The 16,771-nt window shown below is 42.0% G+C and overlaps 1 protein-coding gene across 1 annotated transcript; it reads right to left on the bottom strand.

Annotated features, from left to right (window-relative positions):
* Positions 1-6,293: 6,293 nt before the first annotated feature.
* Positions 6,294-16,431, bottom strand: LOC308074255 (uncharacterized protein). Its single transcript, XM_080413630.1, has 4 exons — positions 15,924-16,431; positions 13,778-13,878; positions 12,690-12,801; positions 6,294-10,599 (listed from the first exon to the last, which is right to left on the bottom strand). The coding sequence occupies exons 1-4, from the start codon at positions 16,246-16,248 to the stop codon at positions 9,524-9,526; spliced, it is 1,614 nt and encodes a 537-aa protein (XP_080269756.1). The 5' UTR covers positions 16,249-16,431; the 3' UTR covers positions 6,294-9,523.
* Between the last annotated feature and the right edge of the window lie 340 nt (positions 16,432-16,771).

Here is a 16,771-nt window from a genome sequence, read left to right as displayed (position 1 = left end):
AGTAAAATGCATTTACATACCCCTGAACGTACACTTTCATCTTTGACCATCCTCATCTTATAATAATCATAATAATAATAATAACACAAATTATGATACAAATAGGTATAGTAGAGACTATCATTGCTATGTTAAATATAAAAGTAGTAATAGATGCCATTATAAAGTGGTAGAGTGAAAAGTAACAATGTATTTGGTGCCATGGATGAATGAATGAATGATTAATAATTCATTGTGATTAAGTTTTCAGCTTCACCCAGCTGATCGCTGCCCACAGAGGAGCGCGGAGGGGGAGCAGTTTGGGGTTAAATGTCTTGCTCAGGGACACTTGTCTTAGACACATTGCTGGCCTGGAATTGATCCTGGGATAACCGGGGCCTCCAGCTTCCCAGGCAGGCTCTCCAACCATTCAGCTGTGGCCGCCCAATATTGGTGCCCTGAGCCCAAAACGTTTGCGAACCACTGGAGGCTAAAGTTTTCCTTGGACGTGGACAAACAAAGCTAAACAAACCTCTTCATCCTGACATGAGCCTGAGTTGTGGTATTTGAGAAGCTGCAGTACGACAACACACACAATAAACAGCAATGCAGCTCCACACATTATCAGTAGTAGAGGCAGCTGATACCCTGGAAAGGAGAAAGGCAACTTCAGTACACCCGATTGTCTCTATCTATCTCTCTCTCGCTCGCTCGCTCGCGCACACACACACACACACACACACACACACACACACACACACACACACACTGCACACAGTGCACACATGCTCACATGCTCACATGTATGCATGCATGTACATACATGTATTATAAGATATTTGCTTAGAAGCTTATTACGCGCAACACATGCCAACACACATTTTTAACTCTATGCAGCAAACACACTCAAACACGCGCACAAGTGCACGCATGCATTGTGACCTTGTAGATCGGCTATGTTCAATATTTGTTGTAGCTCAACGATAGGATCTGTGTCACTTTAATTGAAGTTTTTCAGAAAACTTAGGTTAGGATTTGGAAGGCTTTTTTTTGCAGAGTTGGCCTCAGGTCTAAATGGGTTAAGTCGTTAAGCGGTAGGGTCTCATTTTTGTGTGATTCACCTAGCTTACCTGCTGCCCTGCAAGTGGCATCATCAAGCCTGGGGGTGATGGTTGTGGTGTTGGGTAAGTCTTGCAATGGGTGGTGGTGGGTTTGTCATCAAAAAGCATACATTATGCATCACTCAAAGAGTCATCATATTATCCTACAGTACATCTTACATGCATGTCAATATATATATATATATTGACATATGCGAACACAATTGGCCCCTGTTCGGGGAAGGGAAGCCGGGCGGGGAAGGTGATATTTGTCACTGCACGTAGTCCTACGGGCTGGGGCGGCACCTGTTAGTAGGGAGTGTTGGGATTTTTTTTTGGGGGGGGGGGGGGGAAAGGATACCCCTTTTTCTAAAAAGCATATATATATATATATATATATATATATATATATATATATATATATATATATATATATATATATATATATATATATATATATATATATATATATAGTGGGCAGGTACTAGGCATGTCAATATTTGATTGAACCCTTCTGAGTCTAATCTGACCTCACACCTTTACTGTAAACGATGTGTCAGCTGCTACAACAACAAACAGGGAAGATCGATGCAAACTTAAAGGTGTATTATCCTTGAAAACACTTCTTGGGTCATTTTAATGTCTACTCGTACTCAGGCTTTTGTGTGCACCCCAGACAGTTTTTAAGTTGCTTGGCTAAATATTTTAATATTTGCTATTAATTATGTCCGACACGCCCTTTCTCCTACATATAAGAACACGTCCCTGGTTCTGGTGCCTGATACTGTCCTTCTATGTGTTTTTTTACATTTTCAATTACTTAAAACAAGTAAATATAAAAACAAGGCCCTCTCACGCTTTAGAAGGACAATATCAGTCACCAGAACCAGGGACGTTTGTTTTCAATGAATCTAACATGGTCAAATGGAGATTTAAGTTGAATGGGCTTATATAAGAGGGGATCAAATAAATATCAAATATCTAGATATTGAAACCGGCAACAAAAGCCTGAGTAGACTTTAAAATGACCCCAGAAGTGTTTAAAGTAAAACACCCCTTTAACTGTATACATGGTACGATATGACATAACAAATAACATAACAATAACATTGCTCTAGATACTGTAAAACTCACCATCTTTAGCGTTGAGATGTATTGAGATGTTACGGACGTCTGTACGGATGTTACGGTCCATCCAGTAAAAACCACACCTGTAGGAGCCTGAATCACTGGTTGCCAGATCAAAAATGCTTACGAAGAAGTTGTCTCTTCCATTATGAAGGCTGTATTTCCTAGTTGAAATTTCATTTCTGCTATTGATAATATCATCGTAACATGGTTCCTTACAGAAGTATTTCAAACATGCCTGAACTGTGCAGCCATGAGCACATTTAATTGTGACTTCGCTTCCCAGCACCCCTTCCACTCTTACATGATACTGATACTCAACGCCACAGAGCCCTGTCAACAGAAAACAATGGTGGACAGTGGTCAGTAATATCCCTGTTAACAATCACTTCATGTTTTGAATTGAATTGAATTGAATACTTTATTACAGGTTTGTTAACAGTACAGGTAGTAGGGACCCTACAGTCAAAGGTGGTGCTAAAAGGATAACACAAAAAGCCCCAGGGGGCTTGTTTCCATTGTGGTCCATTGTACTCAATTCATCAGTGATACATATAATACATACTGTACAATACAATACACAGTGGTGGAAAAAGTACTCAAATACTTTACTTAAGTAAAAGTATCAATACTGCAATATAAAAATACTCCATTACAAGTAAAAGTCCAGAATTAAAAATTTACTTGAGTAAAAGTACAAAAGTATTGGCATCAAAATGTACTTAAAGTACCAAAAGTAAAAGTACTAAAATATTTGAAAATAGCAGATCTACAAGCTCACAACGCGTCGCATCGCGACGCGTTGTGACCTTGTAGATCGGCTATTTTCAAATAGCATTGGTATAAAATAGGGCTAAAGTGGTTAATGTATGTTTTATAATGTAATAATTTATACCTGCAAAGTAACTAGTAACTAAAGTTTTCAAATAATTGTAGTGGAGTAAAAGTACAATATGTGCCTCTGAGATGTAGTGGAGTAAAAGTAAAAGTACTGAAAACTGGAAATACTCCAGTAAAGTAAAAGTACCTCAAAATTGTACTTAAGTACAGTACTTGAGTAAATGTACTTAGTTACTTTACACCATATTGGTAGAAAACTCAGTAGCATCAACAGGTATATTTACAGAGGAAGGAGGGTGGGGCTGGGGAGTAGAGGATGCTACTACCAAGGTGTTCAAGGAGTTAAACTATGAACACTTGTATTTTGAGGTCAGCCATTATTTTACTTTGGAGTTTGGGTAGGGAGTCGAGATTTTTAATAGATTTCGGTAGTTCATTCCACATTATGGTGGCAACATATAGTAGAGTGCATTTTCCCACATGTTTGAGCCAAATTTGGGGGGAGTGAGAAAGAGAGACAGCGTGTTTTGGGTGCTAGGTAGCCTATGGCAGTGGTTCTCAAACTGTGGGTCGGGACCCCCAGGGGGGTCTCCAAGGGTCCCCAGATGATTAGCTTAATGTGCAACATTGTTTTCTCACTCAACAGTAAACAAACCAACATATAAGTGTATACAGGTTTTTGCACAATTTAAGGACACTAAATGTTAATACCTAAAATAATTTAATAATAATAATAATGATAATAAAATAATAATAATACCATTACTGCGTCAAAGGTAATCAACAAACTATACTATAAAAAACTGTCAAACACTGGCCAAAATGTCAAATATTACCTAAGAAAGAGGCAAACATTTTGAAAAACGCCTTGCATTGCGAGCTTGTAGATCGGCTATTTTCACAATCTTTATCTGTGGAACCAAGTAAAACAAAATGTAATGCCTCAACTCCTGTTTTTCAGGGTGGGCGAGTTCAAATACGATTATTTTTGGTGGTTGTGGCCTAAAAAGTTTGAGAACCACTGGTCTATGGTATAATTAATATATAAGTACTTACCATCCAGAAGAATGACCATGGTCAGGAGAACCATCTCCATGTTGTTCATATCATCCACACTTTGGATTGTCTCCCGTGTTTTATCTTACACTGACTTTCTGTGTTTCTGAAGTATTACTGTATGATGCCTCCTAATTGTCTCACTGCAGTTCCTCTTAATTGTCTCTAAGTCAGTATTTGTGAGGATTTGTACACTCTCAGAGACGAGTTAGAGACTTGTAAGGGTCAATTTGGAACCCCCACAATGAACCCTGATGGCCCCTGGACTGCACTTTGAGAGTGACTACTCTCGAGACTTTAACTATTGGTTAAACAGAAGAACCTGACCCTGTACAGGACAGGCTTCTCTTGGTGAGCACAGGAAGCAGATAAACATCCTGTCACACTTCACACTTTTTATTTTAGAAAGGACTGAAAGACCAGAGCATATGTATGAGAACCCATTACAACCGGGAACGCATCTGTGTAACCACTTAAACCATTATTTTATACTTTGGCTGTTCAAAAATAGCAGATCTACAAGGTCATAGCACGGCACAGAGTGATGAGCTTGTAGATCTGCTATTTCTTTTGAATCGTGATTTTTTTTTGCAAATCTTTGAATATATATATTTTTTTAAAGCTATTTTCTTTTTACTCAAATCTTTGCTTCTGGGGGGTCCCTGGAACAACATATTTTGAGATGGGGGTCCGCGGCCAAATACATATTATTTTGTACTTTTTTTGGTTACATTTGTAGAATCCCCAGAAGCAAAGATTTGAGTTACAAATGTTCGCTTTAAAAAATATATTCAAAGATTTGCAAAAAAAATCATGGTTTTTCAAAGAATAGCAGATCTACAAGCTCATAGCGCGGCACTCGGTGACGCGCTATGAGCTTGTATGTCTGCTATTTTTGAATAGCCAAAGTATAAGATAATGGTCAAAGTGGTTCAAATCTAAAATGACAGATGCTTTTCCCGGTCTTCATGGGTTAAAGAGAGATCTCACCGAGATAGAAGAGAACAGAATGATGAATATCCACCTTATACCGTGTGACTGTGTGACAGATTCAGCACAGCCGTAGTTTGATACTTGACAATTGCAACTCCAGCTAATAAATATTGCCTATTAGTTTTTGACTTCAATAAAACCCTCACCGGTGTTCAGTGGTGGAAAGTAACTAAGTACATTTACTTAAGTACTGTACTTAAGTACAATTTTGAGGTATTTGTACTTTACTTGAGTATTTCCAATTCCAATACCTTTACTTCTACTTCACTACATCTCAGAGGCAAATATTGTACTTTTACTCCACTACATTTATTTGAAAACTTTAGTTACTAGTTACTTTTCAGATATAAATCATTATATTACGTAACATACATTAACCACTTTAGCCCTATTTTATACATAGGCTATTTGAAAATAGCAGATCTACAAGCTCACATGCGACGCGTTGTGAGCTTGTAGATCTGCTATTTTCAAATATTTAGTACTTTAACTTTTGGTACTTTAAGTACATTTTGATGCCAATACTTTTGTACTTTTACTCAAGTAAATTTTGAATTCTGGTCTTTTACTTGTAACAGAGTATTTTTATATTGCAGTATTGGTACTTTTACTTAAGTAAAGAATTTGAGTACTTTTTCCACCACTGCGGCGGTGCTGCAGAGGTCTCACTGTCTGCCGTGTCCTAAACTCCAATAGCACGGAATACGCTGAAAAACAGTGAGCACAATATATTACTTTGCCGTCATCCCTGGCCTACGATTGGTTCCAGCCAAACGCAATAGAACACATCAGGGAAAGTGGTGTATCTCTCCATGCACTTAATAATACACCAAATTGAGACAATAGTCAACATGTTGTCGTCGCTGTAGGCTGGAAACCTTGCATGTCCAAAACCATTCTTTTGTTATTATTTATAATTATAATAACGTAGTGAAAATAGCCAGCCTACAAGCTCATTGCAACGCGTTGTGAGCTTGTAGATCGGCTATTTTCACTAATACTTTGCAACACTGTATATGTATGATGTGTGAAGTAGGGCATTCCATTTATGAAAAAAAACTATACAAAGTTGAAATATGGAGATACAAGGTTTCCGCCTGACGGTATACTTCATTATAAAATAGAAATACATAAGAACATGAATCCATAAAAGAGTCATGGTATCTTCAAACCGTTTATATGTTTAATAATAATAGCCATACATTTTAAACACTATAACATGTCATCAAATAATACTAGAAGGCAAAATGTTTTCTGGTTGTGAATGCTACAGCTAGTGCCAAATATTTCCATACAGCTACACATACAAACACTTTTGTTGTTGTTGTAAGTTGTTTTTTTTCTCTTTACATTTATACAGTCTTTAATCATAAACCATTAATTCAGACAACAGGATTCTTGCCCCTCAGGTTTTAACCTTGAAAATGTTGGGGTAGACAGCCTTAACGTTGAAAAGACAAAGACGGTTGTACCAGTAGAATCACAGACTGATCAAAATGGTTCTGATGCCTGCCAACGGCTGCACTCAAACACTTGTGATCACACACTGACAGTATTGTCCATTAAAATGTCAAATTATCAAATCCAGCCAACAGGTATTTTAGCTCAAGAAAATGTACTTTTCTTTTTAAAAGACGTTTCTCTAGCAAAAGTAGTACGTTTATGACCTACATCACTTGGATCGCTGTGGTCTTGAGATTAAGGTGGCATTATGAGTGAAGGATTTTTGAGTGCACTTTGGCTGCCTTCTCACAGGAGCAGAATACAAAAACTGAAAATAAACGAAAGAGATATCTGTTCCGTACAGCCAAATTCATCACCTCGGCTGCTGCTCGCAATTATAGTTTTTTTTTGCGTGGCAATTTTCCCCCTTTTCTTTCAATATAGTCATTATGCCAATTCCCTGATTTCCCCCAACAAATGTGCAATCCTCTCCCTGCTGACCCCTACTGGTTGGTCTTTACACTGATGGTATGGTGATACCCATGGAATGGCTTGTCGCTTCTTTTCACCTGCCGGTGAGGAGTTTCACTGGTGCAGCGACAAAGATTGTCCCCCTCCACGAACATGGCCAATTGTGTTTGTTGGAACGCGCAGCCAAGCCTGATGCACCACAGACGATTTTAACCCCTATTACCCCTAGTCTCTGTGGTGGTGGGTAGGAAGTTTACCCACCCGAGCACCCTGTACTGCACAAATATCTAATTCAGTTCATCTTCAAGTCAACTTGTGACATTTATACTTTAACTCACCTTCCAAAAAACAAACAAACAAACAAACAAACAAAAAAAAGGACAATATCCATGTTCTGGAAGTAAGGTGTGGAGTAATCACCAGTGACAATATGGATATTAAAATATTAGAACAAGCACATCAGGATTTGTTCTTAAGGCATAATAAAGATATAAAGTATACTACACATCTAGTGCGATGTACATACAGTAACCACCAAACCTACATGAACTGCTATGGGAAAGTGCAAAGCCAGGAGCGTTTTCACTGAAACTGCCCCATAAGATGGACTCACACTACAAGATTTCATCTAAGAAAGCACCAAAATGTACCGTCTCACCAGAATTTCAAGTTATGTGTGTCTTGAGAAAGCCTCCTGGGAACACCACAATTTACAGTATGTGAATTTACATGATGGCCTGACTGGAGCGATATCTTAACATCAACATGATATGATAACATACCCGTTAAAATATGGAATGTCACAGGTTCCATCAGCAGTCACGTCATTATAGCGTCCTCGTGTTTTAATGTGCTCTTACTTTACTTGACTCTTGTAAGTCAAACTTTACCATCAAATCAGGCTTCCCTGTCCCAGTATCCAATTGATACGCATTTTAGGAAATCAAATTTGAATCGCATTTCAAACCACATAGGAATGTGGTTCAAATCTGATTATTAAAAATCACTTTCCACGTGTTTTTCTTCTCTTTTTTTTTGCTGTTCAGACTTTATAAACCAATCTGATATCAATCTGGATAGGCCAATAATCAGATGTGGTCTGCAAGTGTGAACATAGCCTTACACACTATCAGCTTGCAGTCAACATAAGGCCCAGTGTGCAGTTGACCACTAGCAAGTACTACTAGATAGTAGGAACACAGTGCTTACAGTCAAATCCACTTGTGACTTCACTATATGAAAAGGAAAAAGGCTTGGGTCCTATATAATTTTCTACTCAGTGCTTAAAGAATATTGGATGGTAATACTAGTAGTCTGAATAAAAATAAAGATTTTCTTTCGCATGCAATGCACACTTTTGTCCACTGATTTTGCAGAGCATCAGCAGATGTTTTTTTTTCTTCTAAACTATGGAAACAACTTTACATCGAACAAAATATTGCAGCCAACACTGTCTTCATCTGAAGTAGTTATGCAGCCATAATTGTAATAATCCAAAACATGTATAGAGTCTAATTCTAACAAACTATAGCACTCTTTGAACCATCGCAGACCAGAAAATAATGTTGTTTTCTTTATCAATCTTGATATGATTGAACATGTGCATTTTTGCTAGAGCTGTAATGCTTAAAATCATTCACCCACTGTGTGACAAAACAAATCTGAATTCATCTTAATAGCAGAACGTTTGTATCTTAAAACCGGCACACTAACTTCCCTGTACAGTAAGTAATGAAATCTTGTAGTGTAAGCTGTCCTTAAACTGAAGGGAAATAAAAGTACATCTACTAGAATGCATCTGGTTTAAGTGGTCAGTCTGATATAAACAGAATTGAAGGGACACATCTCATGTGGAAAGACCACATGAGCATGTTTTAAATCGACTTAGTTTGTAGCATCTCCATCCGTTTGTTTGACTACTGCCCAGAATTCACACACTTTCTCCAAAGTTTAAGTGTAAACCTACATAGAATGTTAACCCACTGTGGCCATGTTTTTCTTTAAAACATCAAACCAAGATGGTTGAAAATAGTCTTCAAAAAGACTTTTCTTTGTTACGATAGGATGGATTCCATCTTTACTGCACTCTCTCTTTCGAACACTAGTCGGCCATGTTCTCCAGGCCTCTCTGCTTGAAAACAAGAACAATGTTTATGTCACTGGAATAATCCACACTAAAACAGAATTCACTGATTAGAACTACTTCAATGAACAAGTGCTTCTTTCTTTTTTTTTGAGGGGTTCAAAGTTTGATCTGTTCATGTCACAACCTTGGTTCTCTGGTCTCTAGCATAAGGAAAGAGGTTGCTTTCATGCTCACAGATATCGTCAGACCACATCGGTGGGACGTGGGAACTCCGTTACAGGGTGATGTGGATTTTCCTTTCACCGTTGGCGTAGTTAGCCCGTCCTTTACAAGGAAGCCGGCGGCGCCTGCTCTGGGTCTCTCTTACCTGATTTATACATTGTTTGATTGATTGTGCACGGGTGTCATGCATCGAAAACACAAGCTCCTACAAGCTTGTAGATCTATTATTTTCGGCACCCGACACCCGCACGCAACTATCCATAAAATCGCCGCACTGCGACTGCTGCCGGTGTCGCCGCACGCTGCACATCTGGCTGAAGGACTGTCCGCAGCGCGCGCAGGTGTAGGGCTTCTCCTGCGTGTGCACGGTGCGGTGGCGCTTCAGGTGGCTGGAGGAGATGAAGCTCTTCCCGCACAGGGAGCAGTGGTAGCGGCGCTCCCCGGAGTGGATGAGGAGGTGGACCCGCAGGTTGTTGGGCTGCGCGAAGCCCTTCCCGCAGTGCGGGCAGCTGTAGGGCCGCTCCCCCGTGTGCACCCGCTGGTGGAGCTCCAGGGCGGCGGGGCTGGGGAACGCGCGGCCGCACACCGCGCACGCCGCCGGATCTTTGACCCCGGCCGCGGCGGCGCCGCCGCCTCCGCTCCTGAAAGGCCGCCTCTGGCCTCCGGCGGACGTGGCGGCGGCGGGGGGAGCCGACGGGGGCAGGGGAGGCGGGGGCGCCGCCGCCGACGCCATGTCAAACGAGGCGGCGAAGGCGGCCATCTCGTGCGCGCCGCCGGGGAACAGCATGGCGGGCGGGCCGGCGTCCAGGCTGTCCGCTCCTCCGCCCTGAGACGGGAAGGCGGCCGAGGGGTGGCCCCCCGCCGCGTCCACGTTCCCCAGGCCCAGCTGGGCCACGGCGAACGCGGCCCCCAGGTGGCTGACCCTCTCCTGCATCCAGGCCAGGTCCAGCCCCAGGCTGTTGAGGCGCTCTGGGCTCGGCGCGTCCGACGACGAGCCGCCCGACAGCTGAGAGGTCTGGTGGTCGTTTTCGCTCGCTTCGTCCGACTCGGCGTCCAGCTTCAGGGCCACGTCCGTCAAGCTTCTGCCCGCCACGGACATCCCGCCGCCAGCAGGGACCAAACAGCCGACGGGCTTGGCGGGCTTGCGTTTGGCTCGGGGCCTGCAGGTCAAGTCCATGGTGGCTTCGGCGCAGGGAGAGGAGGTCTGCGTTATGGCCGGCACGCCAACGCTGGTGGAGAGAGGACTCTCGTTGCTATTGGCGTCCTCGTTGGGTTCCAAGTCTAATGGATGAGTGAGATGAGATGAGAGAGAAACAAACTGTCAGAGAGTCTTTTGTTTTTTTTCAGTGTGTGGTCACCTGGTTCTCTTTACATTGTGTGGCCATTGAGAAAGATTTCTCATGGAAATCTCATTACTGAGAAGAGAAGCAGCATGGATATTTAATCTTGAAAACCTTGCACATCTTGGTCTTAACCACTTAAAACATATACTCAAGTAGCCGATCTACAAGCTCTGCTATGACCCTGTGGCCTTCCCTCATTCAATCTCCTTGGAAGGTAAACCCTAACCACTTCATTGACATACCTTACTCTGCGCTGCTCTTTACTGTGCACACAAGATAACTCATGATCTAATTGTTGGCAGATTGCAGGAGGAACTCAACTGATTTTGGTGAAACCCATGGCCTTTCCTCTAGCGCCACCCTGAGGTAGATTTTCAAACATTTGATTTTCTTTCTTTCTTTCAACAAAACCCTTTTGAATGCAATACGACTGATGTACTATAGCCCATTGGATGGGCCTATCAACAGTGAATGTTTGGCCTCGGCCCGATTGTTTTCCACGCCATTAGATGTGGAAAAAAAACACAATCTCTGGCTAATTTAGGACCTGTAACATGCAACCTTATATACAATAATAGCTATAATACTATGAAAGTTAATACATTAAGATGAAAATAGAAATAGAAATGCGTGTAGAATCACATTTTACAGGTGCATACAGAATTGCTTGTGGAATAATTTTGCGCAGGCCACCTTGAATGTGGCACTTGGAAACATTTTACAGTCATACTCCTTTTTTGAACAAGAGCTCTTTCTTGGTTCAAGGTCTCTTCTCAGAACAGAGAGAAACAATGTATAACCATTGCTGTCCATATCCTACATTTGTGGGACTGTCAGTCAGATATTGTATGTTATTTACAACTTCATTTGTTGAGCCAGATATTATAGCTGGTGGGCCTGTTGCCTACCACTGACATCTTAGATCTTGGAAGCCTGTATGTGTATGTATCTATGTAGCCTGTGTCTATATACCCTTATATATGTAATCTCTCAGTAGCCTGTATGTACATTATGTTGTCGCTGTTGGGCAGAAACCAGCTATCTGTCTGTGTGTGGATTTTACAAATATTGAACCAATGCAAAGTATTAAAAAGCGCTTCTGACTAAACCTCCTAACTCCATTGGCTCCTCAAAACTGTCGGTCAAACCACTCCTAACTCCAACTTTGGACGATAACATTAATGGTCAAATGGTATGGTCAAAAACCTCTATTACCCTATTCGGGTAAAGTGATAATATAAGGACACATTCAAGTATCTGACAACGTATGAAGTCACCATACCAACTTTGATGAGGCAGTATTGTGTTATTACTATTACTTTTCCTGAAAGGTTAATAATTTGGACACAGCTGGTTTCTGCCCGACAGCAGAGATATACGTGAGTCAATCTGCAGTATAGTAGCCTGTATCTACTGTATATACCAATTATTTGAGGGCCCACATGCTATATCCTCACGGACCACCAATGGTCCCCGGCCCACAGGTTGAGAATTGCCGCTATATCATCATTAGGTCCTATAAACATTTGATGGATTCAGAACCTTTATTAAAAAAAAACTAACAAATGCCTTCGAGTTAGGGGTGTGCCGATATATCGTCCCGCGATATATCGCGATACGTTTTCGTGACGATATGTATCGTTTTGGGAAAAAAATATATCGTTTTTTTTTTTTTTTTTTTTACAATAGCCTAATAATAATCAGGCACGCAAACAGCCCTGAGGTGAAAAGGGTGACAACATGTTGTTATTTTTCGGGTCAGGTGTCACACTATTGCCCTATTTGGATTCAAAACGGCTATTGTAGCTGAAAAGCTACAAGTTTGCATAATGCAAAAACAGAATTATTTGTTTGCATTTGCTTTTTTTCTCCCCCATATATTTTCATAATAAAAAAGTGCGTATCGTATCAAAATCGTATCGAAGTTGTGAGCCCAATATCGTATCGTTTCGTGAAATTAGTGTATCGGCACACCCCTACTTCGAGTCCATTAATCAAGCAGTTCAGTTGAGTAGCACACATACATACCAGAAGACAGGCCACACTCTGCTCGGATGTTGACTTCCACTTTGAGGTCCAGGTTGCAGTCACTTCTCTCTACTCTTTCCTGCTTGACGAGTGGCAGTGCCTGAGCGTCCTCCTGTTGGGATGAAATCCAAAAATCAAACACATCTGTCTGCCCCCATTCACTTTGAACGTGAAACCTGCAAGATCCAGACCAGCACAACAGTGGACTGAATACCATTTATAAGAGTGTAAAAAAAAGGTTGGTGATCAAACAGCGAGAGGCAACTACAAATATTAAGACTTAAAAAGAACAAAAACCTGCAAGGTCTCACACGGTGTCGTATTTTATTAGCAGCAACAACAAAAACGACAAATATCCATATTAAAGAAAATGGCAAGAGAGGCACAAAAGCTCTTTGTATTTACTAAAGACATTTGTGAATAAATAATCATTTTATTTGTATTTTTTAATGGAGTGACTGTCATGACTCTTTGCCTTTTTATAGCATTATAATAGTACAAAGAAACTACCTGAGAGGTAGTGTTCACACTGCCTGTTATGAAGAAGAAGCGCTGCCTAGAGTGCTTTTTATGCTGAAAAATTACAGACACAAACTCATCCAGGAGCTCCGTCTGGAGGAAGCTCGTTTTAAAGCTTTTACTTCAGGATAAGCGAGGGGCAATTTGAATACCTGTTGAGTGGTCCAAGTCATATGCGCATTTCTCAAATAGTTAAACTTGTCTCAGATTTTGAAAGTGCTCTCTGCTTGACCAAAAAAAGCTGACTGTGCCTTTTAAAGGCAGTCGCCTTTTGGTCATTTCGCATAGGTTTTAATGTAAACAGGTCTGTTTTAAGGGAGGACAGTGTGAACATGGCCTTAGACTGCAGTTTAATTTGAAGTTTTCCAACCAAATTCTAATTTGTCCCCTTGACCTGGAATAGCCTAGGTTTCATACTGCTGCATTAAAAAGTACGACAACCCAGCTTGAGACACAAAATACGAAGCAGTTTGAAATAAATAGAAGGAAAGTCATCTGTCTTACTCGGAAATGAATAGTGGTGTGTAAAAACAATAAATAAATAAAACACAGCTCATATCTGACTTCACCTTTGCCATGTGTTGGAATGTCTGGATGTCTTCAGAGACGACAGGAAGAGGAGCCACCCTTGGCTGATGATCTTCTGTCACTGGGAAATTACCACAGGATGCTGTAGGGTCATAATAAAGTACAGCACTGTCATTACAAAGACTGGGTTTTACCAATTAGGTAGCCTAATAATGAACAATTTCAAATACACTGTAGTTGTGTTCATGTGATAATGGATTTCAACTCCAATATACTCAGGTATAGCCTGTATAGTAACAGGTTATACTCCAGTAGCCTGTTGTGGTACAATGATATGCCAATTTCTGTGAAAACATATCCAAGCCCAAAGCCATCAAAGATCATAAGAGGAGAGTCCAGGCAAGCAGGCAGTAGTAGTACCAAAGGAACAGTGTCTATCCATTCATCAAGCAGCTCAGAGCAGAACTGCTGATTCACAATCAGTTTAGCTCTGCCAGTACAGGTACAATAATAACGACATATCAGCTAGAAAGATAAGATGGATTTAAAATGATAAGATCAGCGTGTGGAGCTCAAGAACAGACAGGTTATGACTCTATGCCTAGGGAACAAACGGCCTTCGTGTTACACCATTAAGACAATGACAAGAAAAACAACACATTTGTCTCAAACACTGCAGTGCAAGCAAATAGTAATAACAATATTATTAATTCATGGAATCTCTGCATGTCTGTCTGTGTGTCCAGCGCATAACTCGGGCGCCGTCCGACCGAAATGGCCTCAAACTCGGCGAGTGTGTCCCATCACGTGCCCCTGGGGTTTGCACTGCAGTGCCCAAGGGCATGTTGGTCGAACCAACGGTTTCTGAGAACCAAAAAAAAAACACAAATGTCTGTATCTGTCTGTCCCCGGGACTATGGAGGACGAACCGAATCCCTGTGTTTCGGAAGGGGTGTAAGGCACGCAACAGCTTCCCTGATTGGCCAACGCGACCCCTCGGAGCATTGGCTGAGATTTGCGTCACGTTTGTGCCACTGCGCCAATATGTTCATGACAACATGTTGCATTTCACAAACGGGCGGTCATGTATTCCCGACTTGCATCGTTGTAGTCTAATGATAGTTTCAGGCTAAAGTCAGTCATTATACATAATCAGGGATGTACAATGGTGTGTCATGGAGGGGTTCATCAATGAGCTAAAAGTGTCGCCTGAGAGCCATTTAATGCATGTGAAACTGTACTATGTTTACTTTGATGGTTTAGGGGGTATTTGTATCGTGTCTTTATCCTCTCATATGCCCTTCGAACACTGTGGGACGTTTTTAAGCTATTCAGTTGGTGTCCAGATTTTTTGTTTCACAACAACGTGCCTATGCATAAAATTAAAATTAAATAAAAGATGTGCCCCCATTTACCACATTCAATTTAACCAGCTCACTGGTAGATGACAGCTGAGAGAGAGAGAGAGAGAGAGAGAGAGAGAGAGAGAGAGAGAGAGAGAGAGAGAGAAAGAGAGAGAGAGAGAGAGAGCGAGAGAGAGAGAGAGAGAGAGAGAGATGGCCATGTGCTGTCAGCATCCAGCTGGGTGGAGGGAGGAGGAGGATGCCTGATGAATGAAAAGGATTTATACTCCGTAGTACTACAGTGTCGCTTGCCAAAAAGAACAGACACAAGCTAGACACTTTTGTGCCATCTGTCCCCCGAGCAAACCCTGGCTAACAGGCTAAGCACTGTCACAGACGCTGTTGTTACTTAATAATATCACGCATCGTCTATTACAGTGTAACCACTCACACCCTCTGTGGTTACCAAAACGGTCCAGTTGCAACTGGACGTGGTCTGCTGCTCTTGTTTCCTGCGTCTACACGCCAAATCTCTTCGCCAAGAAATACAATACAACACAATACGAGCTCATAAGCCTGTAGACAGGCTATGTCTGGCTAATGTTCCACTCAGAATAGGGGGGGGGGGGGGGGGGGCGTTGGGGTTTAAGTGCCTGATGAACAGACAGTGTCACAGTGTCAAGTGTCTGACACGCAATAGATGTTCCTCAGATCATGGAGCATGAGCATCCATCCATCCAATCAATCCATCCATCCTGGATGGATGGATTGATTGGATGGATGGATGCTCGTGCTCCATGATCTGAGGAACATCTATACCATGTCAGACAGTCACCGACCATACCTTCTGTTGGCCTGTTAAACGTCGCCTCTTCTCTGATCTGCTGCTGTTGGCTCTGGCTCTGGCTGCTGCTGCTGCTGCTGTGGCGTCCTCTCCTCATCTTCCTCTCGTAGCTCCTCATCTTCACGTCCATCTCTCGCAGCCGGTGCCGCAGGGCGTCGTTCTCCTTCTCGCTCTTCTCCCGCTCCCGGTCCATCTGGGAGCGCAGCGCCGCGTAGCCGTCGTCCACCAGCTTGCAGACCTCCGCCACGGCCGAGTTGGCCAGGATCTCTATGATGGAGGCGATCTGCGCCTGGAAGCCAACACAGTCCGCCATCATCAGAGACATTTAATTAACTAGCCGTTCATGTGCGCGCAACATAGACACCACACACGCATACACGCACTGTTGTTGTTGCTGTGCGCTGGACGGGGACGGAGGTCCCAGACGGATCTACATATATAAAAGGCTGATCGGCGTGCAGTGATTGATGTGTCGACCTGCTGCAGATCAGATCTGTTCTCTGTGTTGTTGTGGTGGCTGGCTGGCTGCTGCTGCTGGCGCTTCTCGGGGGTGCGAGACACGGTCGCCGTCTGATGACGTCAGTTTGTTATTCAGCATCATTTCCAAAGTGCAGCAACTGGTATTCTCCTCTCAGAGGCAGATATTATACTTTTTACTCCGCTACAGTTATTTGGCAACTTCAGTTACTAGTTACTTTAGATTTGGATTATTACAAAATATAAATTACCCACTTCAGCTCTGTGTACATTTCGGCCATTTGAAAATAGCAGATCTACAAAGCTTGTTGAGAGCTTGTAGATCTGCTATTTTCAAAAGATTTGTATACATTTGAAAACTTGTGAAATGG

This window comes from Gymnoscopelus braueri (assembly GCF_963280865.1).
Source record: "Gymnoscopelus braueri genome assembly, chromosome: 2".
NCBI lineage: Eukaryota > Metazoa > Chordata > Actinopteri > Myctophiformes > Myctophidae > Gymnoscopelus > Gymnoscopelus braueri.
The sequence above is the reverse complement of the archived record's forward strand: the minus strand, read 5'-3'. Positions and strand labels throughout refer to the sequence as shown.